The sequence below is a fragment of the Coloeus monedula genome, assembly GCF_965178545.1.
Source record: "Coloeus monedula genome assembly, chromosome: 7".
Taxonomy (NCBI): Eukaryota; Metazoa; Chordata; class Aves; order Passeriformes; family Corvidae; genus Coloeus; species Coloeus monedula.
This window is the reverse complement of record NC_138787.1, coordinates 35,547,129-35,573,036: the sequence shown is the minus strand read 5'-3', so window position 1 is coordinate 35,573,036 and position 25,908 is coordinate 35,547,129. Positions and strand designations below refer to the sequence as shown.

The following is a 25,908-nucleotide window of genomic DNA, read 5'->3' as shown; positions in this document are numbered from 1 at the left end:
TTACAAAAGACAGCAGTTCCGATGAAAAGTCATTGAGCTGATGTGTTCTCTAGCTGTGCAGAGACTTCCAAATTGTAAAAGGCAATTAGGTTTCAAACCCCAATTTTTCTTATATGTTGTTGTACATTATATTTAGCATCAAAGTGGGCTAAAATCGCTGTAGAAAACATTAATGTGATTTTCTTCCTGTATTTTCATCCTTATTTTGTATGCAGAATTCTTCTTCAAAATTAGCATAATCCAAATAAGCTATCAGGTAAGAGCTCATTTCCAGTAAGTAATTTTACTAGACAGTGTGAGAAGATGCACAAGACCTCAGAACTATCACGTAGCTGAAACTTTATGAGCACAACTGGAAATTACACAGCCATAGCATCAGCTAGTGGGGTTTTTTTCTCTTTTGTAAATCTCTTACACCAGATGGCTCCCTGCCATTTTTTCTCCTTGTCTCCTTCTTCATTTGATCTTTTATATTCCCCCCAGAATTACTGGAATTTCACCTTTCCTGTCAGGTTGAGGAGAAGGGGTCAGTGTTCCTCAGCAACCCCATCCTTGTTTCAGACTCTTAAGGATGTCCCTTTTAGGGTGTTTCATCTGTATCTAGAACCAGCTTGTTTGGGAGCCATCTCTCATTCTGCTTGGTAACTCCCATCCTGGTCTTTCCAGGCTCTCAAAAAACAGTCTTATTGTAAACTGTGGGTTTGAACAGTCAGAAAAAAAAGAATAGGTGAGAGGCTTTTCTGGCCATGACAGCTGCTCTCCTTTTAAAAGAGTATTTGGTTCCAGCATTGTAAGCCAGTGCCATTAATCCTTTCACTATCCAAAGAGATCTCCAGGTATGAGAGGTTTCTACACTCAGGTGCCTGAATGTTGCCCAGAATTAAAAGGAGTTTAGATTAAAAATACAATCGGTTTTATATGAAAATGCCCTTTTTTTTTGGTATCTGGTCCTTTCTGTGAATGTTGCTGAATGAATATAACAAAGAAAAATCTTTGTTATATACAAATGCTACACTTATTGAAAACTAATTTTCTGTTATTTGTGAAAGTATGTGCTGCCACTGTCATCATTGCATATCAAAGAATTATGATACAGTATTTTCTTAAAAAATCAACTGTGACCCTGTTTTTAAAGAAATACTGTTTTGTGGATGCAGTGATTGATTTTGCTGCTTCACTATTCCTCTAAATCAAAAATCAAGGTTCTATATATCTATAAAACATCCCTTCTGTGACATTTTTGCAGAATTAAAAGTTTATGAACAATGAACACTCTAAATTCACCCTCGTGGTCCTATTATTTCACCTAGAGAATGAAATGACCTTTATTTTATGATGAAAATAGTCTACAAATGTCTTGTGGTATTAGGGAACTCTGACACCTGAGGAAAAACAAGTTATTTTAGGATTTTCTTTCCTGGTTTTCAGCTATGTAGCTTAGTAGCATTCCATTGCTTCATTTTTTTAAGGAATACATGTTTTTTGTTCATAATTTAACTTGATGTCATTATAGGTAAATAGGCAAATAATTGTATATGTGTTTAGCTCATGCTGGTCTTGAATTTTTTATGATATGCTGCATTCATGTTAGAGTTGATTAATCCTATTTTACAGGTGCTACTCGTTTCTGCAGGAATGCCAGTAAACTTTAGAGAAACTCATTCATATAGATCTCCTATCTGCAATATCCTTAGGACCATCTCTTAGATCTAGGCCTTAATGATTATGGAAAAAAATCATTATGGAGATCCTGCAGTTGATAAATTTAATGTTATAATCATCCAAGCCTCTTTTATGTGTGAAGCTGAATATTCAGGAATACAGAGGGAATTTTCTGCAGTTTTCTAATTGCAGTGATTTTCTTTATCCTTGGCAGCTGTGCCTCAGGATGGGCTCTCCTGCTGTTTTCACTGAGGCCTTTGGGATGGATCACCATACCATGGTTCTGCATGGAATAAAACAGCTGTCTAATCTTAAAACTTCCTTTTCCTTTGGTTTTGAATTACAGTCCATGAAACTTATTTGCTTCAGTATCAATAGTTCAAGTAGTTGATGCCAAAGTGACTTTTCCCTAATGTGGGTAGCCTTAAACTTGAGAAAACAGATTTGAAGCATTGACTTCTTCTGCATTGCATAGAAGTGTCAGCAGATCCCTTAGAGCTGGACTCCTGCAGGTGTAGTTTATGCCTTTCCAGTGCAGTGTTTCTGATGTTTCACTGTAAAAAATTACGTGAAAATTACACGAAAAAAGTACCCTGTGGCTGTGCAGCTGCTGTGAAAGACCATTTCCACAAACCTGACTGCAACATCTCGTCTTTTTAGTGTCCAGAGTTCAAAAGGCCAAGGGGCATTGCTGTGGACTGGGTGGCTGGGAATGTTTACTGGACTGATCACTCCCGAATGCATTGGTTCAGCTACTACACGACTCACTGGACCAGCCTGAGGTACTCCATCAATGTGGGACAGCTGAAGGGACCAAACTGCACCAGGCTCCTCACCAGCATTGCAGGAGAACCATATGCAATTGCTGTAAATCCCAAAAAAGGGTATGTATCCCTCAGCATCGCTCTGGTTTGGTAATTGAGATAAAATTGCAAAATGGAGCAAGGGAAAGAAAATTATGTCTACAAGTGTCTACATTTTTCCAAGTCATTCATTTAACTTTCCTGCTCAGTTTACCTAAATGCAAACCAAGATCTCCCATCTCTTCCAGGAAGGTTTAAAGGCTCACAATAATTTAGTGTCAGTGAAGTGTTTTGAGGTTCTGTGTAGGCATTCAGCTTAATTTTTGTGTTTGATACTTTCAGGATGATGTACTGGACCGTTATTGGGGACCGGTCTCACATAGAGGAATCATCTATGGATGGTACTCTGAGAAGGATATTGGTTCAAAAGAACCTGCAAAGACCTACAGGTAAACACCTTATTTTTCCCAAGTACTTGGTCCTCACTAACTCAGATTTCAGTTTTTCAGTTAAAAAAAACTCAAACTGACAAAACACCCCAGAAGCTTGTATTTTCCTGTATGTACTGCCTGAAAATACTTCAGTAACATCCTTCTGTGCTATTCTTGCTTTACTTCATGGTAGAAAATAGATGTTTATGGAGTCTTTCAATTTTTTTGTCAGATATTTCACACAGGCCCATGTAGAGGGAATGTAAAGAAAGAGTTCAAACCTTTAATATTTCCTCCCAAATAGGACTTTACTAATATTGCTTGAACTGCTCTTAAATTTATTACCACATATGTCTTTTCTATTTTAAATAAGAGGGAGTGAGAGTTGGAGCATTTGGGCTTGACTTTATAGGATTTACATAGAAATAACTATCACTGGAGTGTTATATGTATAAAACAAATATAAATACTTTTTTTTATCTCTGATACAGTGAAAGATACATTGAGAATGTTAGTTATTCACTAATTTGTATTTAAATATTCTCATTAAAATGCTAAGAATAACTTAAAGCTGGAGAGTGGGGACTGCTTCTAAACCATGCCCCTTACAGGTGCCATGCTTCACACAGAGCTGACACATTGTGATTGCCTTTTACCAGAAATTATTCTCTTTACCCATATCCCTGAATAGCAGTGATTCTTTTAAAGAGGGGTTTCTTTAATGGAGTTTTACATGTAAACATATTTCACTGGTCTGTGAGTCAGATTTTCTCCACTTCCTCTCATCTATCTGTAGCTGATTAATTTATGACCTTAAGAGGAGTATTTTTGCGGTTATATATAATTTCTTTTGATGTATTTTTTTCTGGCTTACCTACTTACATAAGTAGGAAGAAAAATACCTTTTCCCATTCTTATTAAAGATGCACTGCAACTTCAAAAGCTCAGAATGAAATTATTTTATGGTTCCAGTATTTTTTCAGACTGAAGTTTTTGACATGACCTAAAATGGATATTAACCATTTAATGTTCCTCTGTGAAGCACGGACTACTCGATTTAACTATTTAATTATTGCCTAGAGGCTGGGTATTCATAATGCCATCTATCTTTTATTCACTTTTGTTTTCATATATAGATGAATATATATATGTATATGCATATATATATATATATCTGCCAACATTGCTGTTTAAGTCTTGCAGCTGTAATGTAATTAAAATAATCTGATTTTTAATTCTGTAAGACCGCATGTGAAGTATTGGTGATAAAAATGAGAACACGATTACATATGTGTGGAAACAGGGTACAAAGACTCCATGAATTCTGAATGCCTTGTTTTTGACACAGGATCACACTGGTGCAATTGGCATATTAGATTTTGGTTGGGAGAACAGGTTAGAGGATTTGATTCCATACTTAATTCCCACCTGGTATTTATATCCCTACCTGCTGAGGAGAACGGGTTAGAAAAGGTGCTGACCTTGGGCAGAGTAAGGTAAAGAAAGCAAATAACTGTGGTTGCCCCAAGGGGAAGGTTTAAGAGAGAGTTGTTATGTTTTATTCTCCTTGGTTTCCAGTCAAGTCTTTTCATTGTCACAATATTTGGTATCCAGAAGAATATGAATGACATAAAGATGCAGAGTTACATAAAAATGTTAATTTTTTTTCAGGTTTTATGTACCTATTTGAACTTTATCTCCTTTGTAGGTCTCGTAGTTGATCAGTTCAGTCAGCGCTTGTTCTGGGCTGATTTTGAGTTATCTGTTATTGGCAGTGTTCTTTTTGATGGGTCCGATTCAGTTGTGTCTGTGAGCACGAAACAAGGTATGGAGAGCCCTGGTATAACATGATTCCTATTTGATTTGATTTGATTTGGCTGAAGTTTACTATTTAGATAAACTATATAAGCAAAAATCAGTGATTATTAAGTAATATTTTGTGGTTTTGTTTGGCAATGCTTCAAAGATTATCTGAACAGGTGTTCTAGATAAAATAGTTTTAGCTTTAGGATAATCTAAGAAAATTACCTTAGGGGAACAAAGATTCATTGATATGTGCAGATCTCCAAGTTTAGGTATTATTGAATAACACTGTGGTTAATATTTAGGCTTGGTCTCACTTGGGCTTACATCAGAGCTGCCTGCACTGAGTGGGAGTTTTAGGGGTTATAGAACAGTTGGTCTGAATTGGTTCTGGGAAAAATAATGGCCTTGACTTCAGGTCAGTGAGTAATCACAGACTTCTGCTAACAGAATGGGAATTAAGAAAGTTCCTTTTGATAAAAAGGGAGATTCTGGTTTCATAGAGTTGCACGATGGCTTTTTGACAATTGGTTAAGTAAGAAATTTATGAAATTTAAGTAGAAAAGAGAAGGAACACATTTAAAAAAATATTTAAAAGCAGGCTTTTGGGGAGGATTGCTTAGTGGGCAGCTGGTTCTGGAAAATCATCAGGGTGATATTTTATATCTGGTACTATTGAGTGTTTCAACACAGAATTCACCAGGGTATTCTGGAATATACTTGGAGAAATCTCCCAGAATCCTAATTGGGCAGGACAAGACTTAAAGAATCTTATTTTGGTTTAAAAGCATTTAATTCCACAATATATCAATATACATGAAGATAACTATCTGAAGAAAGATCACCTTGAGTGTAGGAATCTGGCCACAACCTCCTCTAGCACTGGACCAAAGGAAAACTGGGGGAGTTCAGAAATTGCTTTGCAATGAGACTGAAAACTTCTACCCATTGAATTAAACAGGCATAAAATAATTAATTAGAATTCATAGATATTTTCATGAAAATGAAATACTGAGTCCCAAGTATTGATAGCATGAAAGAACAGTAGGAAGAAATAAAGGCTGAAAGATGAAATTAAATAAATACAAGTGAAATACAAAACCATTTTTTAGAGTAAATGGAGAAAATAGCAGGCACAAAGTATCACAAGGAATGATAAATTCTGTTTCTTTATGGCTTCAGGAAGAGATGCATCTCTGGCAAAGAGGTTTTAGTTAGAAGCCATTGCCTTCTTAGAGGGTAAATGTGAAATTCTCCAGCCAGTTGTACACAGGAAATCCAGTTGGTGGCCTAATAGGCCCTCAGAACTCTTAAAAATGAGGAATTGGTAGAGTTAACAATTTCTTTTCATTAATTTCCTATAATTATGAATTAAAACAAATGCAGTACAAAAACTAGCATTTCAAATGTGTTAGGAAGAAGCTGAAGAAATGTTTTGCCAGAATAGTTTCTTTCATCTGAAGCAAAATAACCTCTTTCTTCCTTGTCACATACATCTAGTTAAAGTGTTGTACCTAGAGTACGACAAGTAGAACAAGTCTGTTCTAATTAGTGAGTTGTTACTATGGGATTTCCCTATTTTATATGATCAGCCAGTTTCTGAGGTTCAGTTGTGTGCAAAGCTGATAAAAAGCTTGAGATTTCAGTTGTCTGCAGAATGGGAAGAGTTCCTTTGAGGAAGATTGCTTTTTTTAAAGGTAGTTTTTGTGGGGACCAAACAAGGTGTCTGAAAAATAATGTCCTTAGGTGGTAATCATAGAAATGAATTGAAGTTTTTTTTTAAAACAAGGTTCGTTGTTATTTATATATGAATATGTATTATCCATTTTTATTCCAGGTTTGCTGCATCCACATAGAATTGACATTTTTGAGGATTACATATATGGAGCAGGCCCTAAAAATGGTGCATTTAGAGTGCACAAATTTGGCAGGAGCCTTGTAGAATATCTAAGTGTGGATGTTGATAAAGCAAAAAGTGCCTTGATTTTTCACCGCTACAAACAAATGGACTGTGAGTAAGCATAATTACTTAAAACTCAATATCACCTCGGGGGGGGGGGAAAAGTAACCAAGTTGTAGAAATATAAACCAGAGCCTGATTGTACAAACTGAAAATAGATTTAGTCATATTTATTTATATAATTTTGATTTAGGTTACTTGATGTGTTTTCACTCATTTGATAGGACGCTTGAGAAATTTGTACACAAATGCCTTTTGCACCTGCACTGTAAATGAGAGATAAAAACAAATTAGAAGAGAGATGAATAAAAATCCCTCCAGCCAGAAGCAGATGAAATTTTTTACTCCATGTTACACATACATTTTTTGGTAATGATGCAGATTCTGTGCTTCTGGGGGTCTTGCGCTGCTGTTTGAGGGAGTGTGTTCACAGAGCTGGGGTTGTTGATATCCTGGAAAGTAGAAGTGTATCAGACTTTTCTCAGCTTTAGAACATAGTTCTAAATTCTTTAAATAGAAAAATAAAAAGCAATATTTCTCATATTTTGTCTTTGTAAACAGTGCCTAATCCATGCTTGGACCTGAGGTGTGAATTCATTTGTTTACTCAACCCTTCTGGTGCAACGTGTGCTTGTCCAGAAGGAAAATCATTGATGAATGGAACGTGCATTGATCAGAGCCTCCTAGGTAGGTATTGCAAGCTGCATGAGAACCAGAAAATAAACAGCTGGTCAGTTTTTGTCATTGCAAAAGGCCAGGCTGGCTGCGAGTCCAGACTTTTGTGATGTTGTTCAATACGCACATTACTGAGCTGGAATGGAAAAGAAATATGAAGAAACAAAATCCCTGATTAAAAAAAAAAATGCCTCCCCTGCTAATATCAAAATGAAAAATGAGCTTTCAGCTTAACTGACACAAGATGATACTTAAAAGTGAGTGGGTATAAATACTGACCAAAAGAAGTTTGAAAATCTCTGAAGTGTTTTGAATCCCAAACTAAAGATGAGGCATTTAGGAGGAAAAAAACCATTGCAGCAATGCTGAAAAGGCAGTGAGAGCAGCATAGCAAATAATGACAACTTTGAAGCAACAGTAAAAGAAAGAAAAAAAACCTGCAGCGTGTTTATCTAAAATTATATCTTCTGGGAACTTCTATAATGACTAATATTGAGACACAGGAAACCAGATTTCATGGGAAAAGAGCCTCTAAGTTCTTGCTGTATTTTAGGGATAGGGAGGGAATCTTTTCCGTTGAAGATTATTAAGTACTTTACCTGTCTTCACTCTAATTTAGGCCAAACCTAATGTGGTCAGACTGCTGGAATGATTTTTAATCATTGAATTTTTAAATGTTCTAGAAATCACAGAATAACATTTCTTGTGTGCATTATACATATTAGCATGTTTTTCTGATGTTTAATTCCATGCTCAGAAGTGTAAGTGATGGATATTTTGGCAAGATCCTCAGTGCTTAAAGTGCTCCATTTAGCAATTAAATTAATTTACCTGAAATGTCATAATTCCCTGGAGAAAATCTCACCGATCTGTACTGCCTAGGCTTTAAATATTGAATTAACAGGACTGTGTTTTAGTGGTTCATGATGTGATATTAATAAAACTGTCCAACTCTGGACACAAATCAGTCTGAACACCCTCCCTACCCCTCCAAGTGTCAGCTCTGTGTCCATTCAGGTAGATACTTGTCAAAAATTTCTGCTGTTACAGCACGACCTAAAAATTATTTCAAATTACCCGTAGTTACTACTTAGGTGTTGAAGAATGGGCAAATAAAAGAAATTTGGTTTTCGCTGCTGACTTGTACCAGTTTGAACCCATAATTTCAGTAATGCTCCATTTTTACTAGTAGGCAAGGGATTATGCTGTGGTCATGTTTTCAGGGATGTGTGTTTTTATTAAAGAAAGATCTGAAGAGGTTTTTTAAATGACTTGTTATAAATTTTTATGGATAGCCAGAAAATGCCTAGAGAAGCATTTTTAATATATTGATAATTTTCAGTGCTTTCCCACGGCTGCAATATCTGTTACGACTTTTTAAAGGGCTGCTGAATAAGTGTTTCCTAGGTTTTTGTTTACAGTTATATTTCAAGTAATGTCTAGTGTGGCTATTTCTTACTTTTTTTTTTCATGTATGTTATTTTTGTAATAGTAGACTGCAGGTTTTGTAGTATCACAGATTGTAAATTGTGAATTGAAACAAACTTCTGTATCAGAGTACTCTCTAATAATGTTTTTGCACTATTTTGATTTTCCTTTTAAAACGTGTAAGTGGATGTTAAATGTTTGTCTCTTGCTGACACTCCAGCTTCCAAGGACCAGCAGAAATTTCTGGAAAGATCAGAGTTGACCCCAAGATCAGCATCTTGAACAGGTTTATGATTAAAGGCTGACTGACAGTCCACTTGCCATTAATAGGTCATTAATAGCCTGCAAACAAAAGAAAAGTCAATTTATAAATCAGCTTATTTTCCTTTAGGAGGTTATACAGTATGGAATAAAAATTAGGAGCTGCAGTTTTCTGATGAAGATCTAGAAAATGTATCTGAGATATTCCAGACCCCACACATCCACCTTGTCTAAAGCTGTTATTCAGAGCATTTTTGGCACAGTTATGGATGTCAGTAACCCAAAACAGAAACTCCTGCCTTACTTGACTGCATGTGTTTTGAAGGGTGACCTAACAATCCCAAGGGAGGTCATACAGCCTTTTGTTGTTGTTGTTGGTCTGCAATAAAATCCTGATTCAAAGTCAGTCAAAATATTCCTATTGATTTTGGCGGTCTTCTGGTTTCTGGAGGTGTTCTGGTTTTATTGAGCTTGTACACAGCTGTTTTGGGTCATGTAAAAAGTTTTTTACTTTCAGAAATTAGTAGCAATTGTGGATACTGAGAACTAGTAGGGTTGAACTGTACTTTTGGAATAATATATAGTTCAAGTTACAATAGAAAACAGTAGTGTATTGAATATTCATAACATTTTTAAATGCCTTTGAGTGGGTTTTGAGTCTTTTTAAATGTAGTAAGGAAACTAGTGATAGATTTCCATGACTTGGCAGAGCCAAAATGGGACAGCCATCTCTAATTCAATTTCTTCTTGGTGTGCCTACCATAAAGGTTGGTGACTGCGAGGTAATCTAAGTCTTGCTCTGTTCCTTGTGCTATATCCCAAAAACTGACTCAGATTCTTATTCATTGGATTGTTCTGTTTCTTCCCTTTTTTTTTTTTTTTTTTTTAAATTCAGAAGAAAATTAGCTAAGTCCTAAAATTCTGCATACTATTACTCTTGGCTTGGTCCGTTGTGTTGATTTTTCTTCAAAAATCCTACGTGAGGAATTTTAAATATTGACTCCTCAGTGGCTTTCAGTAGGACTGAAACCAGTTTGCCTCAGACAGCTGTTTCACCAGCACCTCAAGCAACTGAGGAGAAACAGCTTCAGGGTTTGATTTGGAGTTTTCAAGCTGGAATTATTACAACATATGGGTGTGTTGGATCATTCAGAATGTTTTTTGTAACAAAATGAAAGCAAGTTCCAGTTTATCCTTAGATCAGCTTCCATCTCGTTTCTCCCTGGATGATTGTTACTGACAGATCAGAGTTCTTTTGGGGTTTATTTGTTCACTAAAATAGGCTGGACTTGTTCCGTTTAGAAGCTACCCTTTAGTTTTCCAATGGGCAGAGTACCACCTCATTTTCCTAAAAGACACCCCTGGACTTGCATCCATTAGATTTCTTGTATCTAATGGTCTGTAGCACAATGAAGCTAAAAATGTACCTAGAGGATGAAAATGGAGAGCCTTGCACTGGAGGAAGGCATTGTGTCCCACAGCTGAACGAGCAGGAGTAATGAACACTTCCAAGAGTTCCCTCTTCTGGAGCATCACGTTTATCACTTTCCTCTTAAGAGGGGAATATTTCTGCTCTTCTGGTTGAGTGGAAAGCCTGAGGAAAAATTGCAAAGGCTCGGAACTGATGTTGCTTCTGTTCAGAGATGAAACGTTTAATTTATCATGTTGCTTCCCCCAGCACATTTCTGTGGGGACTTGCCCACTGCATGCAGAGATTTCAGGCAGAGAACGTGCTTTGGCTGGGGATGGAGAGGTTCATCCCTACGTGGCTTCTTTTTCAACCCCAAAGTCTGCCTCAAGGAGGAAGAGCTGCAGCAGTTTGGTCCATGCTATCTTCTTGGGGGTGGTCCTGCTTTCAGCTTGCTTAGAGATCGAAAAAACAAGGGTCACACAGAAATCTGCTTCTGGTTTGAAAAAACAAAAAATCTGTTTACCTCATTTCTTCTGTATTTACAAAGGGGTTTTGGTGTTGGGATTGGTGTTCCCAGTACGGAAGAAAATGGGTGTCAGTTAGATTTTCTCACTGTGGATCCTTTCCTTACCATTCTCTTCCTTTTAAAATTGTAAAGAAAATGGATTTTTTAAGAGGGAAAAAAAAAGTGAAGGAAAAAGAGTAGCATCTGTCTTACAGCCTTCAGACAAAATTTGGGGAGAACAACTTGTTCTGATACTTCTCAGCATATGGAAAATTGGCAGGTAGCAAGACTCTCATCTGAGGGAAGATTTATAGAACCTTACCTCAGCATTAGAACTCTGCTCTCTGTCTTTATTAGGTGCATTCAGCTCAGTAAAGGATGAGCTACACCTTTGTCCAAGGGAGAGCCAAGAGCAAATATCTTTCTGCCCCATGAGATCAGAATTTCCCACTGTGGGGAGGGAAACTGTTCCTGTCCCAACGAATGTAGGTCCTGAACCTTGTGCTCTATGACATCATCAACCCATTTAACTTGTCTAGTCCAGAAATTGGGTGATACTTCAAAAGGTGAGAAAATAGCCAAAAGATGCATTTTTCTCGAGAAAGACTAGGGTTGTTATAGAAATGCCAATAAAAGATGTGTGTCTTGTGTAAGTGGGGGAGAGGAATGGGATATCAAAAAGTGAACAAGTGAAAGAAAAAAATACCAGTAGAGTTCACAAAGCTTTGATATGCTGTTTTATCAGTGTTTCTTCTTTGTAAGATTTTCCTTTCCAGTAAAAGGAAGGAGTCAAAGATGAAGCTGATAAGCCCAAGTCTATTAATGTTTGTGTCAAAAAGTTTTAGTGGAAAGAAAAACGTAAGAGAAATGGCAAACCAAAATTATTTGATTATATATTAAAGGTGTTAAGATTGAAATGGGCAAATCAAGGCAGAAGAAGACTAAATATCCAGATTAGGAGAGAATATATAAAATTACATCATCTGTAATCCTTTCTTTCATGTTAGAGAGATTCAGTAGCTAGACTAGGGGTAGGATAACAAGTGTAATGATTTACCTCTGTCATTTCAAAAGTGAAAAGAGCAGCTGAGAGGACTTTAAGTCCAAGTTCAGCAAGCTCAGAACAGCACTGAACACTGGAGTTAGAAAATTTTCTGCCTTTGTTTTATTAACAACTTTGTTCCAAGGGTGGGTACTTGGTAGACCTGTTCCCACTTCTTCTTTCCAAGGTACTTATTCAGTAATTCCAATTAACTGTATTCAGCTTTTCATACTAAGTCTTCTGTATTTTTCTCCTCTATTCCTTTTCTTCCTGTCTTCTCCTATGGGACCATTGTGCTTGTGTCTCCCACACAAAGACAGGCATGTCATCCCCTTTTGTACTAAGTTGATGTGATTTGTAATTTGTTTCTTGTATTTACCTCCAGACAACCAAGCAGCAGCATGAAACCCCCTATATTGTTTAGTCTAATAGAATATTTTAATACTCTCTTATCCATTGCATCTTTTGAGCCTCTTTCTTAGTTTATTGAAAGTCCAAAATTTCTGTATTACCATTTCTCTGTTTCATATTAGAGCTGTATTGAAATTCTTGAATTTAAAGTGTTTCATAGAGAGCAAAATCAGTAGTAATCTCCATATTTTTTTCCCAAATTTTATATCTTAATTCTATGGAATTGTTCTAAAAGAGAAATAGAACATGTTTTTAATGCACCATCAGAAAGGTTCATAAAAATGAGCAGTTGTCTGTACTTCAGTGTTATTTATTCTGTTTTTGCCAAGTTCTGCTCCATAAACTCATGACTAATGATAAGTAAAACAGATAAGATAAGCAAAACAAAAATAGACCTTCTCTCCAATAAGACATGCTACATTATCCATTCAAACAACTTCTGTAATGAGTAACTGAAGAACGGTTCATGGAACATCAAAGGATTTAATGAACCACCCAAATAAATAAAACACTGAAGCATCCTCAAACTCCCAAATACAAAGTAGCTTTCTTACAGCAATTGTATATATCCAGGGTGGACACCAAAAAATTAAGTGCAAGCAGGATTTCGTATTTTTGTTCTGAAACTCATGAACTAAGAAGTTGCCAGTCAGTCCACCATGGTAACTTCAAGATTTACTGCCTAGTGGAAGCTTAATTTTGGAAAGGTAAATTATCTGAAAGATTGCAGTTTCCAGAAGTTTTGTTGAAATAAGTTTGATCCCAGCTTATGTGTCTGCACCATCTCAGCACTGCTGTGGAAGGAGGCAGCAGACCCTGCTGAGGCAGGGTGCACACAGGCAGGAGAGAGAGACTTGGGTGCATCCAAAGAAAGGGCTCTGCACAAACACAGTCGTGTTCCTGGGTTTTACAGAGTCTGAGAGAACTGTTTAGGTAGGGGACATCCAGCATTCCTAAATTCTGCACTTGCAACACAATGTATTCCTTTAAATCTCAAAGGAGTTGCTGTGGCTGAGTCACACCAGTCAATGTTAGACCTCAACCAGTAAGGGACAAATGGGAACCTTGTCCCTTATATGACTTTGTTTCATGAATTGTTTGACTAAAGCAGATGAATTCAGCAAAACTCCTGCAGCTGGTGGATGTATTACTGAGGAGTTCTCAGTACTTGTGGCATCCCTCTTGTTTAAAGCCATGCAGGGCTCAAATGCTGGATTCGTTAGGAAGCAGTCTGGCTTCACAGGATTGTTTTGCTGTGTGAGAAATGAAAAGTCTCATTGCTGAAGGCATGATTTGAGCTGGAAAGGTGCTTTTCTGCTTCTTTAGGATTACACTTACTTGGATGTTTGAGCATTGTATGTGTGCTCATCTATAATTAATTTGTTGTTGTTATCATTGAGTGATTTTATACTTTGCTGATTGAAATAGAGGTTTACTTTTCAAAGTGTTTCCTAGAGAGACACAACTCTAAGTACTAAAGAGCTTTACATAAAGACTGAATCTGGCCTGATCAGAGTTTTTGTCCCCTCATACCTCACCACTAAGAGGGTGGCTCTGCTGCCATAAGAAGAGTGCAGAGCAGCAGCAGCTTCCTTTCTCAGGGATTTTACAGTCTGAACAGAAAAAAAGGAATAATCAGAAAATATGACTTAGGAGCAATGGGTTTGTATGCAAATATCAATTTTTGAAGAGGATTTTGAAGGCTAAATGATTTCCTTTAAAATATTTTGGACGGAGCTTAGTTAAGAAGGCTGTTAGCAGAGAGAGTGGAAGAGAGATCCAAAAAAGCTAATAAAAAGGGCTGAGGTCACCAGAAAATGACTGTGAAGTTTTCTGAGGTCTCGCAGATGAAACCAACATTCAATTTTCCAATTCTCAAACTAGAAATTATGGTTTCAGACAAATTCATACTATTATTACTGACTTAGATCCTAGGGAGGTCAACTTCCCTGTGCCATGCAAGGGCTCCCACCAACTCAACAGCTCCTGGCAGCCTTTCCAGGGCTTATGGTCTCCTAAGTTTGTGGGGTTTTTTCTGTCACTGTGGAAACAGAAGGGGTAGTTTACTTTCTCCATTTTGAGAAGCAGTATTTTCCCCCCACTGACAGAGATCTGTGGCTGTGTTTAAGAGGCAAGGTTCTGTTTTGCCACTTCCATGAGACTGGGATTGTTTAAGTGCTCTGTGTGTGTGCTCCTGCTGCAGATGACAGCTGTAAATTAACCTGTGAGAATGGAGGGAAGTGCATCATAAATGAGAAGGGGGATCCCCGATGCCACTGCTGGCCAAGCTACTCTGGTGAAAGATGTGAAACCAATCATTGCTACAACTACTGCCAGAATGGAGGAACCTGTGGGGCCTCACTCCTTGGTAAGTATTTCTGCACAGCTCTATCTTGCTGTTACACCTGCATTAAATGTTGAAATTTGTTCCTTGTTTGTGACATTTTTTCTTTGTTATTTGTTTTGTCTGTACTTAAACAATGTGCAAAAATAGCAGCATACTCCATACACATATTCTTTGTAGTCAATAGGGCTTTTCATTCACTTACCTTGGTGTTTCAGCAGAAATAAACTGTATACCAGAAAAGGGAGAATATAAGTAGATACTCAGTGTAAAGACTCACATGTCGAAGTGTAGCAGAATTTTAAAGCAAAATGTCCGGTCAAGCTACGTCTACAACAAGTCCATACATCTTGTTCTCTTAATTTATATCAATTCACCTCCTAAATTTATATGTGCATACACAGAGATATTTGCTTAAATCCTTGACCTCAATCCTTTACCTTTGTCTTACTGGAGTTCCCACAGTAGGAATTTTACTCATCTAATTCTCAGGAAGACTTTGTTGATGAGAACTGAGATCCTTCATTTTCTTGGAGGAATTTGAAATTATATTTCTTAGGTTCAGGGAGGATCACCCTGTTAAAAAGCAGGAATTTGACAGCTGATCTTTGTCCCTAACACATTTTTGTATCTTGTATAATGTTTGGGCTAGAGAGGAAAAGTGTGAAAAGAAGTACTCTAAAATGTAGCAATTCTGTGAGAAAAGAAAAGTAGAATTCTATGTTCTGCTTCAAGGAATAGTTAAATATTTGATTCAAAATACAAAAGCTGGAGAAGAGTTTGCTGTCTCCTTCTCAGAAGCTTCCACCTGCTTAAGATGCTGTGAATCGTTTTCTCCTGTGTGATGAAGTGGCCAACACCCTGATCTGTGAAAGAAAAGTCCAGGCACCTGACCTTGAGAAGTTTATGTGTCTGAGTCTCTGTGGCAGAGATTGTAAAGATTTCCTCAGCACTCCTTACTAATTAACATTAGCCTATGTAGTTTGGTAACTTAACCCCACTTGCTGGCTTCTCCTCCCATTGCCTGAGACGTGGTGGCAAATTTCCAAGGGAATGCAAGTCTAGTAATTTATTCTTTCAGTTCTGAGTAGTTGAGGGTTAGTAATGTTGTTCATAATAATGACTAAATATCAGAAAATGAGAATTACTTCTACTGGAAGTTGATGAATTATACTTTAAACTGCTCCTAACAGCTGATGGAACTACTGACACAAGTGATAAGCGGCGATTTTTATCAATGTAGTGAGATCAATACATGCTAAGTGAGGACGTGCAAGTGAATGGAAGTGATGGTTTAAATGGTGAGCAGAACTTCCTCATCATTTGATGAGAGGATGTTTATTCCCACATTTTTACATGTCTGGCATCTAATTGATTCTTTTGTGGGGTTAAAAGGCTTAATAAAATTAATAACTTGGCTCCTGGAACTCAGCTCTGTTGTGAGTCCTGCAGAGACCCCAGGGTTTTATTTAATCCTTTTCTTTTGGCAGGAGCCACAGGGCTCACTCACCTCCAGCAGTTTGTTTTCCCTCTCCCAGGCAGCTCACTCTTGCTGTGCTCCCACAGCTATGCTATTGCATGGATATTTTTAATTTTCATTTTCCTGCTAAATCCAGCCTCTGAAATCTCTCAGCCTTGCTGAAACAATTAGTGCAGTAGGTTTTGCCACCAGTGGGTAGAGACGAGATATGAGCAGAGTCTACAATACACTTCTGTTCAGTTTTTAACGTGGATCTGGGGAGGCAGGAATCAGCCTGGGGACGAAGCAATCAGCCTGATGCTTGGTCCCAAATGGAATCACAGGTCTGCACTAAAGTGCATCAGGAGAGCCAGCATGGGTGTCACCACAGTCTGTATTTCATTGTTCAGCTGCCTGATTTGGGGGAAGCTGAACCTTTAACAGCAGCTAAAGTTTACTGTAGCACACATGACTGAAGTGTGCCTGAAAGAGCTGAGATCAACACAGAGCTGGTTCTGATGGCCATACCTGCTGATAGGAGTATTCTTCTACTGTGCTGGGTCCCTTTAGTTTCATCAAATTTTTAGGAATCATATTTCAAGTTAACCAGATGTCCAATCTGCCATTTCCAATTCATGAGGGTAGCCGTGCCTTGAAGCCCACACCATAACTTTCATGTGCTGGAAATGTGGAAAAAGGACTTTATATCTTTCTAAATCGCTGTGGCTCAGTCCAGTATTTCAGATAAAATTTTCAAGTTGATGAGCATCTCATCTTCCTTGCATGCCTAGCCCCTGGACCCAGTAAATATTCTATTAAGAGGAAATCTCTATTTCTTATCAGGCTGTATTTCTTATCTGTATCAGTCCATAAATCGTGTCTTACTGAAACAAACTAGCATGCCAGTGAGATGCCCCTTATCACAGTTTAATCTAATCCATGATATACTAAGGCTGTTATGTATTTTACAGAGAGAAGTTACGCTGGACTCCCCAAAAGCATTGAAAAATGTAATTAAATCAAGAAAGCTTAATTCCCCAAGTGTTCTTGCAATAACCATTTCCTCTTTCTCCTTGAATACACCACTGTGTGTCCTTCAGCCCTTGACTTGGGCAGGGCACTTGCAGCTGCAGGGCATGCACAAGCCCTTTGCTGGATGAGGGTGTGAAATCCAGACCAGAGCAGTGTTCCTTCTCCTTGTCTCAGCCTTCCAGGCAGAGCTGGCCTGCTGTGTCAGGCTCATGTGAGAGGTGTTAGTCTGTGTGTTACTTTATTCTTGCTCATTTCTACATGTGGGAGTGAAAAGGTTCTTTATTACTAGGAATTGCTCAGTTTCTCATTAATGGTTTTAGAACTTCAGCATTATATTTTGTCTAGATTTATACTTTGTCCTATCAGGTTGATTTGTCTGATAGCAATAGAATCATCAAGACTGGAAAAAAACCTCTAAGATTGAGTTTAGCCCTTAACCCAGCTCTTCCAGGTCCACCACTAAACCAGGTCTACAAGTGACACATCCCCATGTTCCAATAGGTATATTGTGAAATCATTTTGGTAAAGAACTCCCTCAATTTCTGTAAAGTATAAGATTGCTATTTTAAAATTAAGTCAGCTCGGTATCATTTTACTTTGATCTGCTGTGCTATTGCTGTGCTTGCTTCCTCCTGTACTACAGTGCTCACAAACACCACCTGAAAAAGCAGCACTCATACTTCTCATCCATTATACAACCGACTCATCAAACTGACCTGCTAAACTCATGCAATCAAGTTCCATGTATTTTCCCAATTTTGCCTTTTTTTAAAGTGTATTTTTGTTCAAATTGATGAAGATTTTTCTTCTGGAAGTTGCAGAAGCTGTGTGTGTGAGTGCCAATCTAAACCTATCTGCAAAATATAAATGACCTGTGATCATTTCAGCTTGCTTGACCTTCTCTTTCTTGGAGGCTTGGACTGCCCTTGTTAATTCTCACATATTATTCTAACAGCTTTGAGGCAGTCAATCTCACAAGTGTCATTTTCCACACATGGCCTCTGGAGAACTTAGGGACTGCCAGCAATTTTAGCCTCATGAGATGATGCTTCCAAAGGGTCCCCACAGCTGGAAGCTTCCCCAGGAGTCAGGGAATTTTCTTATTGTTCATTTCTGGCTCAAAAAACAGGAGGAAATTTCCTGGGAATGTACCTTGCCTCATATTCTGATCCAAATAAAATGATGCAGCAGACACTCTTCTGGTGAATGTGTGTGTTCTAGTGAATGTGTAAATCCTCTCCTCTCTCTCCACCTAATATAGAATAGTAATGTGATAACTAATTAAGTAAATTGCAGAGTATTACTAATTTTTTAAAACATGATTGTGCTAAATCTTTGCTGGATGTGTTAAGTTGTAGAACCTCATTATCTGCACACAAATGTTAATTTGTTAAACAAATCCCACTGGCAATTCAGGGATTATTCACTGTTGGCTTACTTACTGCTAAGCCTTTTGGCAAATTCCTATGTGAACGTTATATAGCCAGAGATTGGAGCAGCTTTAATTAAAATTTATAAGTTTACGACAGTTGTATTGAACTACAATAATTGAACAAAGAAAATGTCATCAGTTAATTAAAAGTACACATCGGAGACATGTAATTAAAAGTTTGGGTGTAATAATGAACACTTTCCAGTAAGCCAAATTAATGGGAATTCGGAAAAAAAGTCAATGTTACCATAAAAACACGCTTTGTTTCTCCATGTAGTTTAAAGTAAAAATATTGCAGCAATACTTTGCTGATTGTCTCAAACACATTAACTAAGTTAACTAGTTCACAAAATCAGATAAACCCCTTTGTACTATATGAAAGGTATGTCTAATCATACAGAATTGTGATGTTTGTATCAAAATGAGTGAAAAAAAATATTATGTCTTTCCTCTAAATGAAAATTGATGAAATATTCTGAAAGAATCCTCAAGTATAAAGAAGATATTTTGTATTTTATTTTGTGAGCGAAACAAGGTGATTTGGTGCATACTGAAAACACTGTCAGTGAAGAGCCTGGTTTTTTGTGCTTTCAGCAGGATGGGGACTCTGGGAAGGATGAGGGTGGTATTTCACTGGGTCTTATCTCAGGTCCCAGCAGAACCACCACCAGCAGCCTTGGAAAGAGCAGCCTGTGAGAGCACTCAGAGATATTTAGAAATTGTTCTTTCTTCCTTTCCTTTTCAATAACACAGAGAGACTCCATATCTGTTGGGATAGATCCCAATCAGCTCACCTACTAATTATCTTCAATAATGCAGCTTTTCTCCACTCCTATTGTTTCAGTAAAGCTAATTATTGTTCATCAGCCACACAGAAACGAATTATTGTGATTCCCACAGACTGCTGATAACGACACCAAAGGGCAAGATACTGCTTACAGAAAGCTCATGTAGAGCCACACTGTTGTCTTTAATAGCAGCAGCAAGTTAAATATTGAAATTAAATGTGCATATTCACACATAACAACTGAAAACCACACCTTGCTGGTAGTGAATGTACCAGTGACTGGAGGAAATAAATAATGTAGGTTTTGATGAAGACATTCATCTGGATTATCTAATCTTTAAAATCTTGCAGAAAGCTTACAAAAATAATGCTATTGACTTAGTTTTTAATTATTTTTTAATTATTTTTTAAACTTTATGCGGTTATTGAAATTGCACAGTATTTCTCTGCTGCTTAGGCAATATCATGAATGAATATTGATCTCTTTAGAATTCTGATCCTTGCAAAATAAATGTAAATATGAGCTTAAGACTATATTAATGAATTCCCAAAAGAAGTCGCCAACATATTCTAGAGGAAGTAAAGGAAGATATTATGAGCAATTTTTGAAGATTATTTGAAAAGTTATTATATAGACAGTTGTTATTATGTAGCAAATTAAATTGACAAACCAGAAGTAACTACAGGCTCTGTATCAAAACCTAATTGAACGTGGAAAGATTTTGATCCCTGTTTTTTTGGGGTTTTTTTACATGATTTATTTTTTGTAAGAAACATGGAAACTACATTTCATTTCTGTGTCTAAAAATTCATTTTTTTTTCATATCCTACTACCAAAAATAACTTATGTCTTAGGGTCACCATAATTTATTCTCCTTTATTCTACTAAATTCTGTTCCAAATTTGAAGCAGTTTAACATTCTGTAAACCACTTTCCATGTGAATATTTTCTTTATACTAATGTGTTGTGAATCTTTCTGTGGTGGTGAGGGTCAAGAATTAAGATGGAGTTTTAATTCTGTGTCTGTAGAGCTCTAAACCTGAGATTTCATGATCAGGAAAGGTGCTGGAGCTCTCTGTGCATGAGCTCATCCTGCAATTTTTCATAGCTGGATTATGTGACATCTTGGTCACACGACTGTTTCCCTTGCAAACATAAATCTATGTTCTGATTCCATGATACAAAATGTTATGGCAAATTTTGGCATTGTTTAATGCTGCAGTTTTGTTAAACTGTTCCTGGAACCATTTTTTTGTATCAGAAATAATTTATGAGAATAAGGCAAATGAAAATGTCATTATTAGTATTATTTCAGATGTCAACAGTCTGTGTATAAATAGGCAATGGACTATTAACACTACTGAAAGGCATGTAAAATTGAGTGACAAAAATGGGGTTTAGGCTATACTGTATTAAATTTTCATACAACTGTCAGCAGTTTGGCATATTTATAAGTCTACATTAGTAAAGAATAGAATAATCTTTTCTACAAACTAGAAAAATATCATTGTCTCATCATTTTAACAAATAGAGGAGTATTAATAATGAAAACGGATTTCAGACCCCCAGCTCTATGTTCTATCACTATTTTATCTTTTTTTTTTACTGAAACACTGATTCAGATGAAGGATTATGGAAACCCCCTGTCTTGGGGGCAGAAATTTAAATACAACTGTATGCATGGGGAAAAGCAAGTGGAATCTGTGCTAACATCTGAGTTCAACATCTTTGATTTAATGTTTATATCACAGGGGACAGATATGAATAACCAGGCTGATGCATATTAAAGTAGTCAAAGCTATTTTTAGGTCAATGGTTTTGTTCCTGCTGTACTCATTAGAGAAAGAGCTTAACTGATCTCATGGCCCTTAGGATGATTTGCAAAACACTTTAAATTAGCATAGCTTAAAATAGAAAATACAGAAAATAATTACGTGAAGTGTGTCGTGTAAGAAGGGTAAGATGTAAGTGAAGGAAAAAGAGTGAATAAATCATTCTGCATGAGCCAGAGAGAGGAGACAAAATGAGGGTGCTTCACTTGCATTGCAAAATTCTCCAATGAATTTGATGTTAAATGATTTCTCAGTATTAAAAGAAAGGCAGACCATAAGAAAATTTAAATTGTAGGGTTTGTGGAATATTGAGTTTAATCTTAATTACTCAATAGCACGGCCAGCTAAGCAGAGAAGAAAGACCAGCAAGGTAAGCAGGGTTGCACATCTCAGAGTTTCAGATGCAGCTGTGGTGAACATCAGGAGGAAAGCTGGTGTGGATACCTGCACCAGACATGGTGCTAAACTGAGGAAACAATGAGACAAAAGCCAGCAAAGAAGGAAGCTGTTCATACAGCAGCTGTAAGTCAGGCAGCAGTAAAGAGTTCTTGTTAGATTGCCATGAAAATCAGGGAGAATTACTTTGGAAAAGTGATCCTTAATGTTATTTCATTTGACTACTTAGGATTTTGGCTCTTCTGTGTGTTTTAAATCAGGTCAGGCCCAAGTCAAGCATAGCTTTTTTTTGTGGACTCACCAAGCCATCCCTCCATAAGGTAGGATTGTTTCTATGTAAGAAGCTTGTTCCTGCCTTGTGGCATGGTGTGAAGTTTTTCAAATGTAAATCCAGGGAAAACTATGGCCTGTGATATATAACTTATTCCCTGATTTTCTCTAATCTCTTCTAGCTCTCCAGTCTATTATCTTGATTGGGCTGTCAATAATAAAGTGTGAGAAGTTATTTTTTCCTGTTTATGCCTGTAATTCCAGTCCAAAGGGATTCTGCATCACACACACAGTACATTATGTAGTTACCTTGATAAACACAAAACCATGAAATGTTTTGGGTTGGAAGGAACCTTAGTGCTCATCTTATTCCAACACATCCTGTCTGCCCTTGTAGTTCAGAAGAGTCCTCAGGACCTGCTTAATCTTCATCTCTTTTCTTCCTGGGAAGCCAGGAAAAATAAAAGCGTTAAACTTGGTTCTCCCTAAATTTAAGAAAATCCTTAAAGCTGAATGAAAGCAAAGAGAAGGATGATGGGGGGGGGAAAAAATAATGTCTTGTAAGAGATAATCAAGAATGAGAATAGTATATTAGGAAGTGAGAAGGGAGATGGCTGGTTGGACACATCAGGTCACTTACTTGAAGATTATAAATGAGATAGAAAAGCAAAGTCAGGCGATGGAAGAACATTAATGGAATCTAAAAGTTCGTTTTAAAGAAGATAAGCCTTAAGAAAATAAGATGGGGAAAATGGAAGGGTTTAATAAAACAGTGGAATTGTAACAAAGCTATAAATCCTTTAGACATGAGATTTAGATAAGGAAAAAAAAATAGGAAAATTACAATAGAGAAGAATTATGGGAGGAAAATACATTGGGTTTTAAAGACTATCTTCAAATCCTTTGAAAAGAAGCTGTAAACTAGGAGTTCGTGGTGTGCAAATGTTCAGCCCAAAGTGTTAACTGCTTTTCAGGCATTGAATATTGATGTTACAGGCGTCTTTGGTCTGATGCCAGACAGCAATTTTTATGTAACAGTTTTCATTATCTGAGAGGGGTGGCATAACAAGACAGGCATAGATATATGTGATTTATTAAAAATTGTTATGTAAAGTGTAGCTATTGCTGCATTAGTAAATACTTGTGTATTCATGTGATTATATATCAGGGTTTGTAGATTTGAGAATAATGGAGTGCACTCTGAAGAGACACCAATGGTGATCATACAAATGTTTATTCTCTGCAACAGGAGGAGCCCAGCATGGCAGGATATTTGAAGAGTTCAGTCATATCTTAAATTCCTGCTTAGGACCAACTTTTGAAACTATTGTATATTTTAAATAATGACTTTTTTCTTATATGAGTCAATGGCTGTACATGCACAAGTGTAAAATTGCAGAGATGCAGTTTTTGAGTGCCCACAACTCCCAGAGCCAACTTCATTTTTTAAAAGTTCTGCATTCAAGCAATGTTTGCAAAGGCACGTTCTGTCAACATCTGGAGAAACACAGTTGGGCTCGAACACTGAAACTTCCTGCTCTTACGATAAATCTGCGTGGAGAAAATGCTGGTTACTGCTTTAACTTGTATTTATTTTTATCATAAAATAGCTTTCTCTGCTTTGGACAGGTCGGCCGACCTGCAGCTGCGTGCTGGGTTTTACAGGGCCGAGCTGCAACCAGACGGTGTGCGAGCGCTTCTGCCAGAACGGGGGCACCTGCAGCGTCACGGCGGGCAACCAGCCCTTCTGTGCCTGCCTGCCCGAGTACACAGGAGACAGGTGCCAGTACTGTGAGTAATCTCCACAAATTATTCCACCTGGGTTTGTAGTAAAAGTTCTACACAATGGAAGTTTAAAACCCATGTGGGTGATTTTTTTTTTTTTTTTTTTTTTTTTTTTTTTTTTTTTTTTGGTGTTGTTAAATTTAGCCCCAGATTATTCGTGCTGCTGAGGCAATGTCATCTGATGTATTCCGGTGATTTTTGGGCATGTTCTTCTCCTTCTACTTGGCTAGCTGAAGAACGAGCTGTTTTAGGAATGATTTATTATTATTTTCATGAATGAGCTGTAGAGTAGGGCAGTACAAGACAGACAGCTTTGTCAGTAACCATGAGATAATTGTGTTAAAATTTTCTATTCCAATTTATATATATTTTCTCTTGCTGGTTTAATACCTAGACATAATGAATTGACATAGTTGGTTAAAGAACCTTCTGGTGTCCCTTATCTTTGCAGACCAACATGTCTTTTAAACTGCTCCTTTACCTTTGTTTTCTATTTCTAACCCCAGCAAGCAGCACATTGAGGACTGCTTTGAGTTTCACATTGCTGTATTTCTTTAGCTTGCACAAAGATTACCCTGAGTATGGTTTCTGCCCCACCCTGGTATTGAAATTGTAAAGGATTTCTGAACATTACTCTTGTTTACTTCTCAGGACTTAGGTTCTGTCTTTTGCATCCGATTTTCTCCCTTGTTTTTCATTCCAGTGACCCATCAGTCTCTTCTCATTGAGATAGGTTTGTGAAGGTTTCCATGCCTTTAGAAAGGCTCTTCTCACTTTCTATAACTTCCTCTAATTTTTTGCTTCTTTTACAGAGGAGTAAGAAAAGTAGGTTATCAACCAATAGACATTCTGTTCTTACTCCATTTACATTTCTTTTCTTACCATGCTTTTGTTTTCTTTCACCATTGTCTCTTTTCAGTAACTCAAGACATTTGGAACATAATCTTGAATTTCTTCTGTTGGTCACTCATTTACAAATTACAGTTTGTCATCCCCATGTCTCTTCAAAATGATGACTCACAAGCAACCTTAAGTTAGAACAAATTATCTTACTGAGATAATGGTGTTTTTTAATCATCTCCTTTTTTCTACTCCTGCTTTGCTTTGACTGTAACATTCTAAAGGCAAGGACTGTCACAGTCTTGTTAGACTGTCATAGTGCTTGTCATAGAACATTAAATGTGAAAGGCATCATCTCTTATGTACCTTCAGTGAATTTGCTGAAGAAGGCTTGGTTTAAGAAAAAAAGGAAGGGAAATTAGCTTTTATAAAGCTCTGGTTTAAAATTATCTACAAGATACAAAAAGTATTTAGTTTTAGAGAAAGGTCTGTCAAACAAGGAAAGGGATAATGTGTATCTTAAATAGGATTTGTACTGAAGTAAACTGAATATATTTCCAGTTGGGAGACTATGAAATAAATTGAAACCTTTGAATGGAAAACCAGCAGTAATTGTGATTCTTTCCCCCTTGGTATTAAACAAACTGCATGAATCCACAAATAAGTATCTGCAAACACAATTGGGTATTTGAAAATAGTATAGTACATAAATCATGCACAGACAGACACACAGATTAAGGAAAAATATTTACTTGAGGCTTACCCAAAACCAAACAAATTGTTTCTAGTTGAATGCTTCTGCAAACCTCTTTTTTTCTTTTTCTTTTTTTCTTTTTTTTTTTTTTTTTTTTGGTTAATTAATTTAAATGTAAATTTAGGGGTACTTTTTAAACAGTGCTTATTATCAGATTTGGATTGTCTGGGAAACTGCCACAATGCAGAGACTTGAACACATTATAAAACACAAAATAAGCTTTTGCTGATTTAAAACTTAAGTCTTTTAGGTGTGAAAAAAGGTCTTACAATCTTTTAGAGTATTTTTTGGTGGCCAATTACAGTTTTGTGAAATTGTATCCATGAACAGTTAATAATGAGTATATCAAGTCACATCTGGGGTTTTTTTGCTTTTTTTGCACATTTGTGTGATCTTTTGCTTTATTAATCACCTTCACCTTGTATGCAAGTTGGAATACATTAATATGGCATTATTGCCAAGACTGGTTGCCTCCCAGATATCTTTTTCAGCCTGTCTTTGCTGTGATTGAAGGCAGTTCATATGCAAAGGATGACACATGAATGTGTGTAGGTATTTTACTCCTGCTCCCAAGCTTAAAATAT

At 36.9% G+C, this 25,908-nt stretch overlaps 1 protein-coding gene across 1 annotated transcript in view; it reads left to right on the top strand.

The window, feature by feature from the left end:
• LRP1B (LDL receptor related protein 1B) overlaps positions 1-25,908 on the top strand; it is a gene marked incomplete at both ends in the record, with an annotated part of 635,176 nt that overhangs the window by 586,645 nt on the left and 22,623 nt on the right. Inside the window, 7 exons of the mRNA XM_082285346.1 lie at positions 2,323-2,546; positions 2,808-2,914; positions 4,605-4,721; positions 6,537-6,710; positions 7,221-7,346; positions 14,596-14,760; positions 23,575-23,736. Coding sequence (XP_082141472.1) covers positions 2,323-2,546; positions 2,808-2,914; positions 4,605-4,721; positions 6,537-6,710; positions 7,221-7,346; positions 14,596-14,760; positions 23,575-23,736 — 1,075 coding nt within the window. The remainder of the gene's footprint in view (positions 1-2,322; positions 2,547-2,807; positions 2,915-4,604; positions 4,722-6,536; positions 6,711-7,220; positions 7,347-14,595; positions 14,761-23,574; positions 23,737-25,908) is intronic.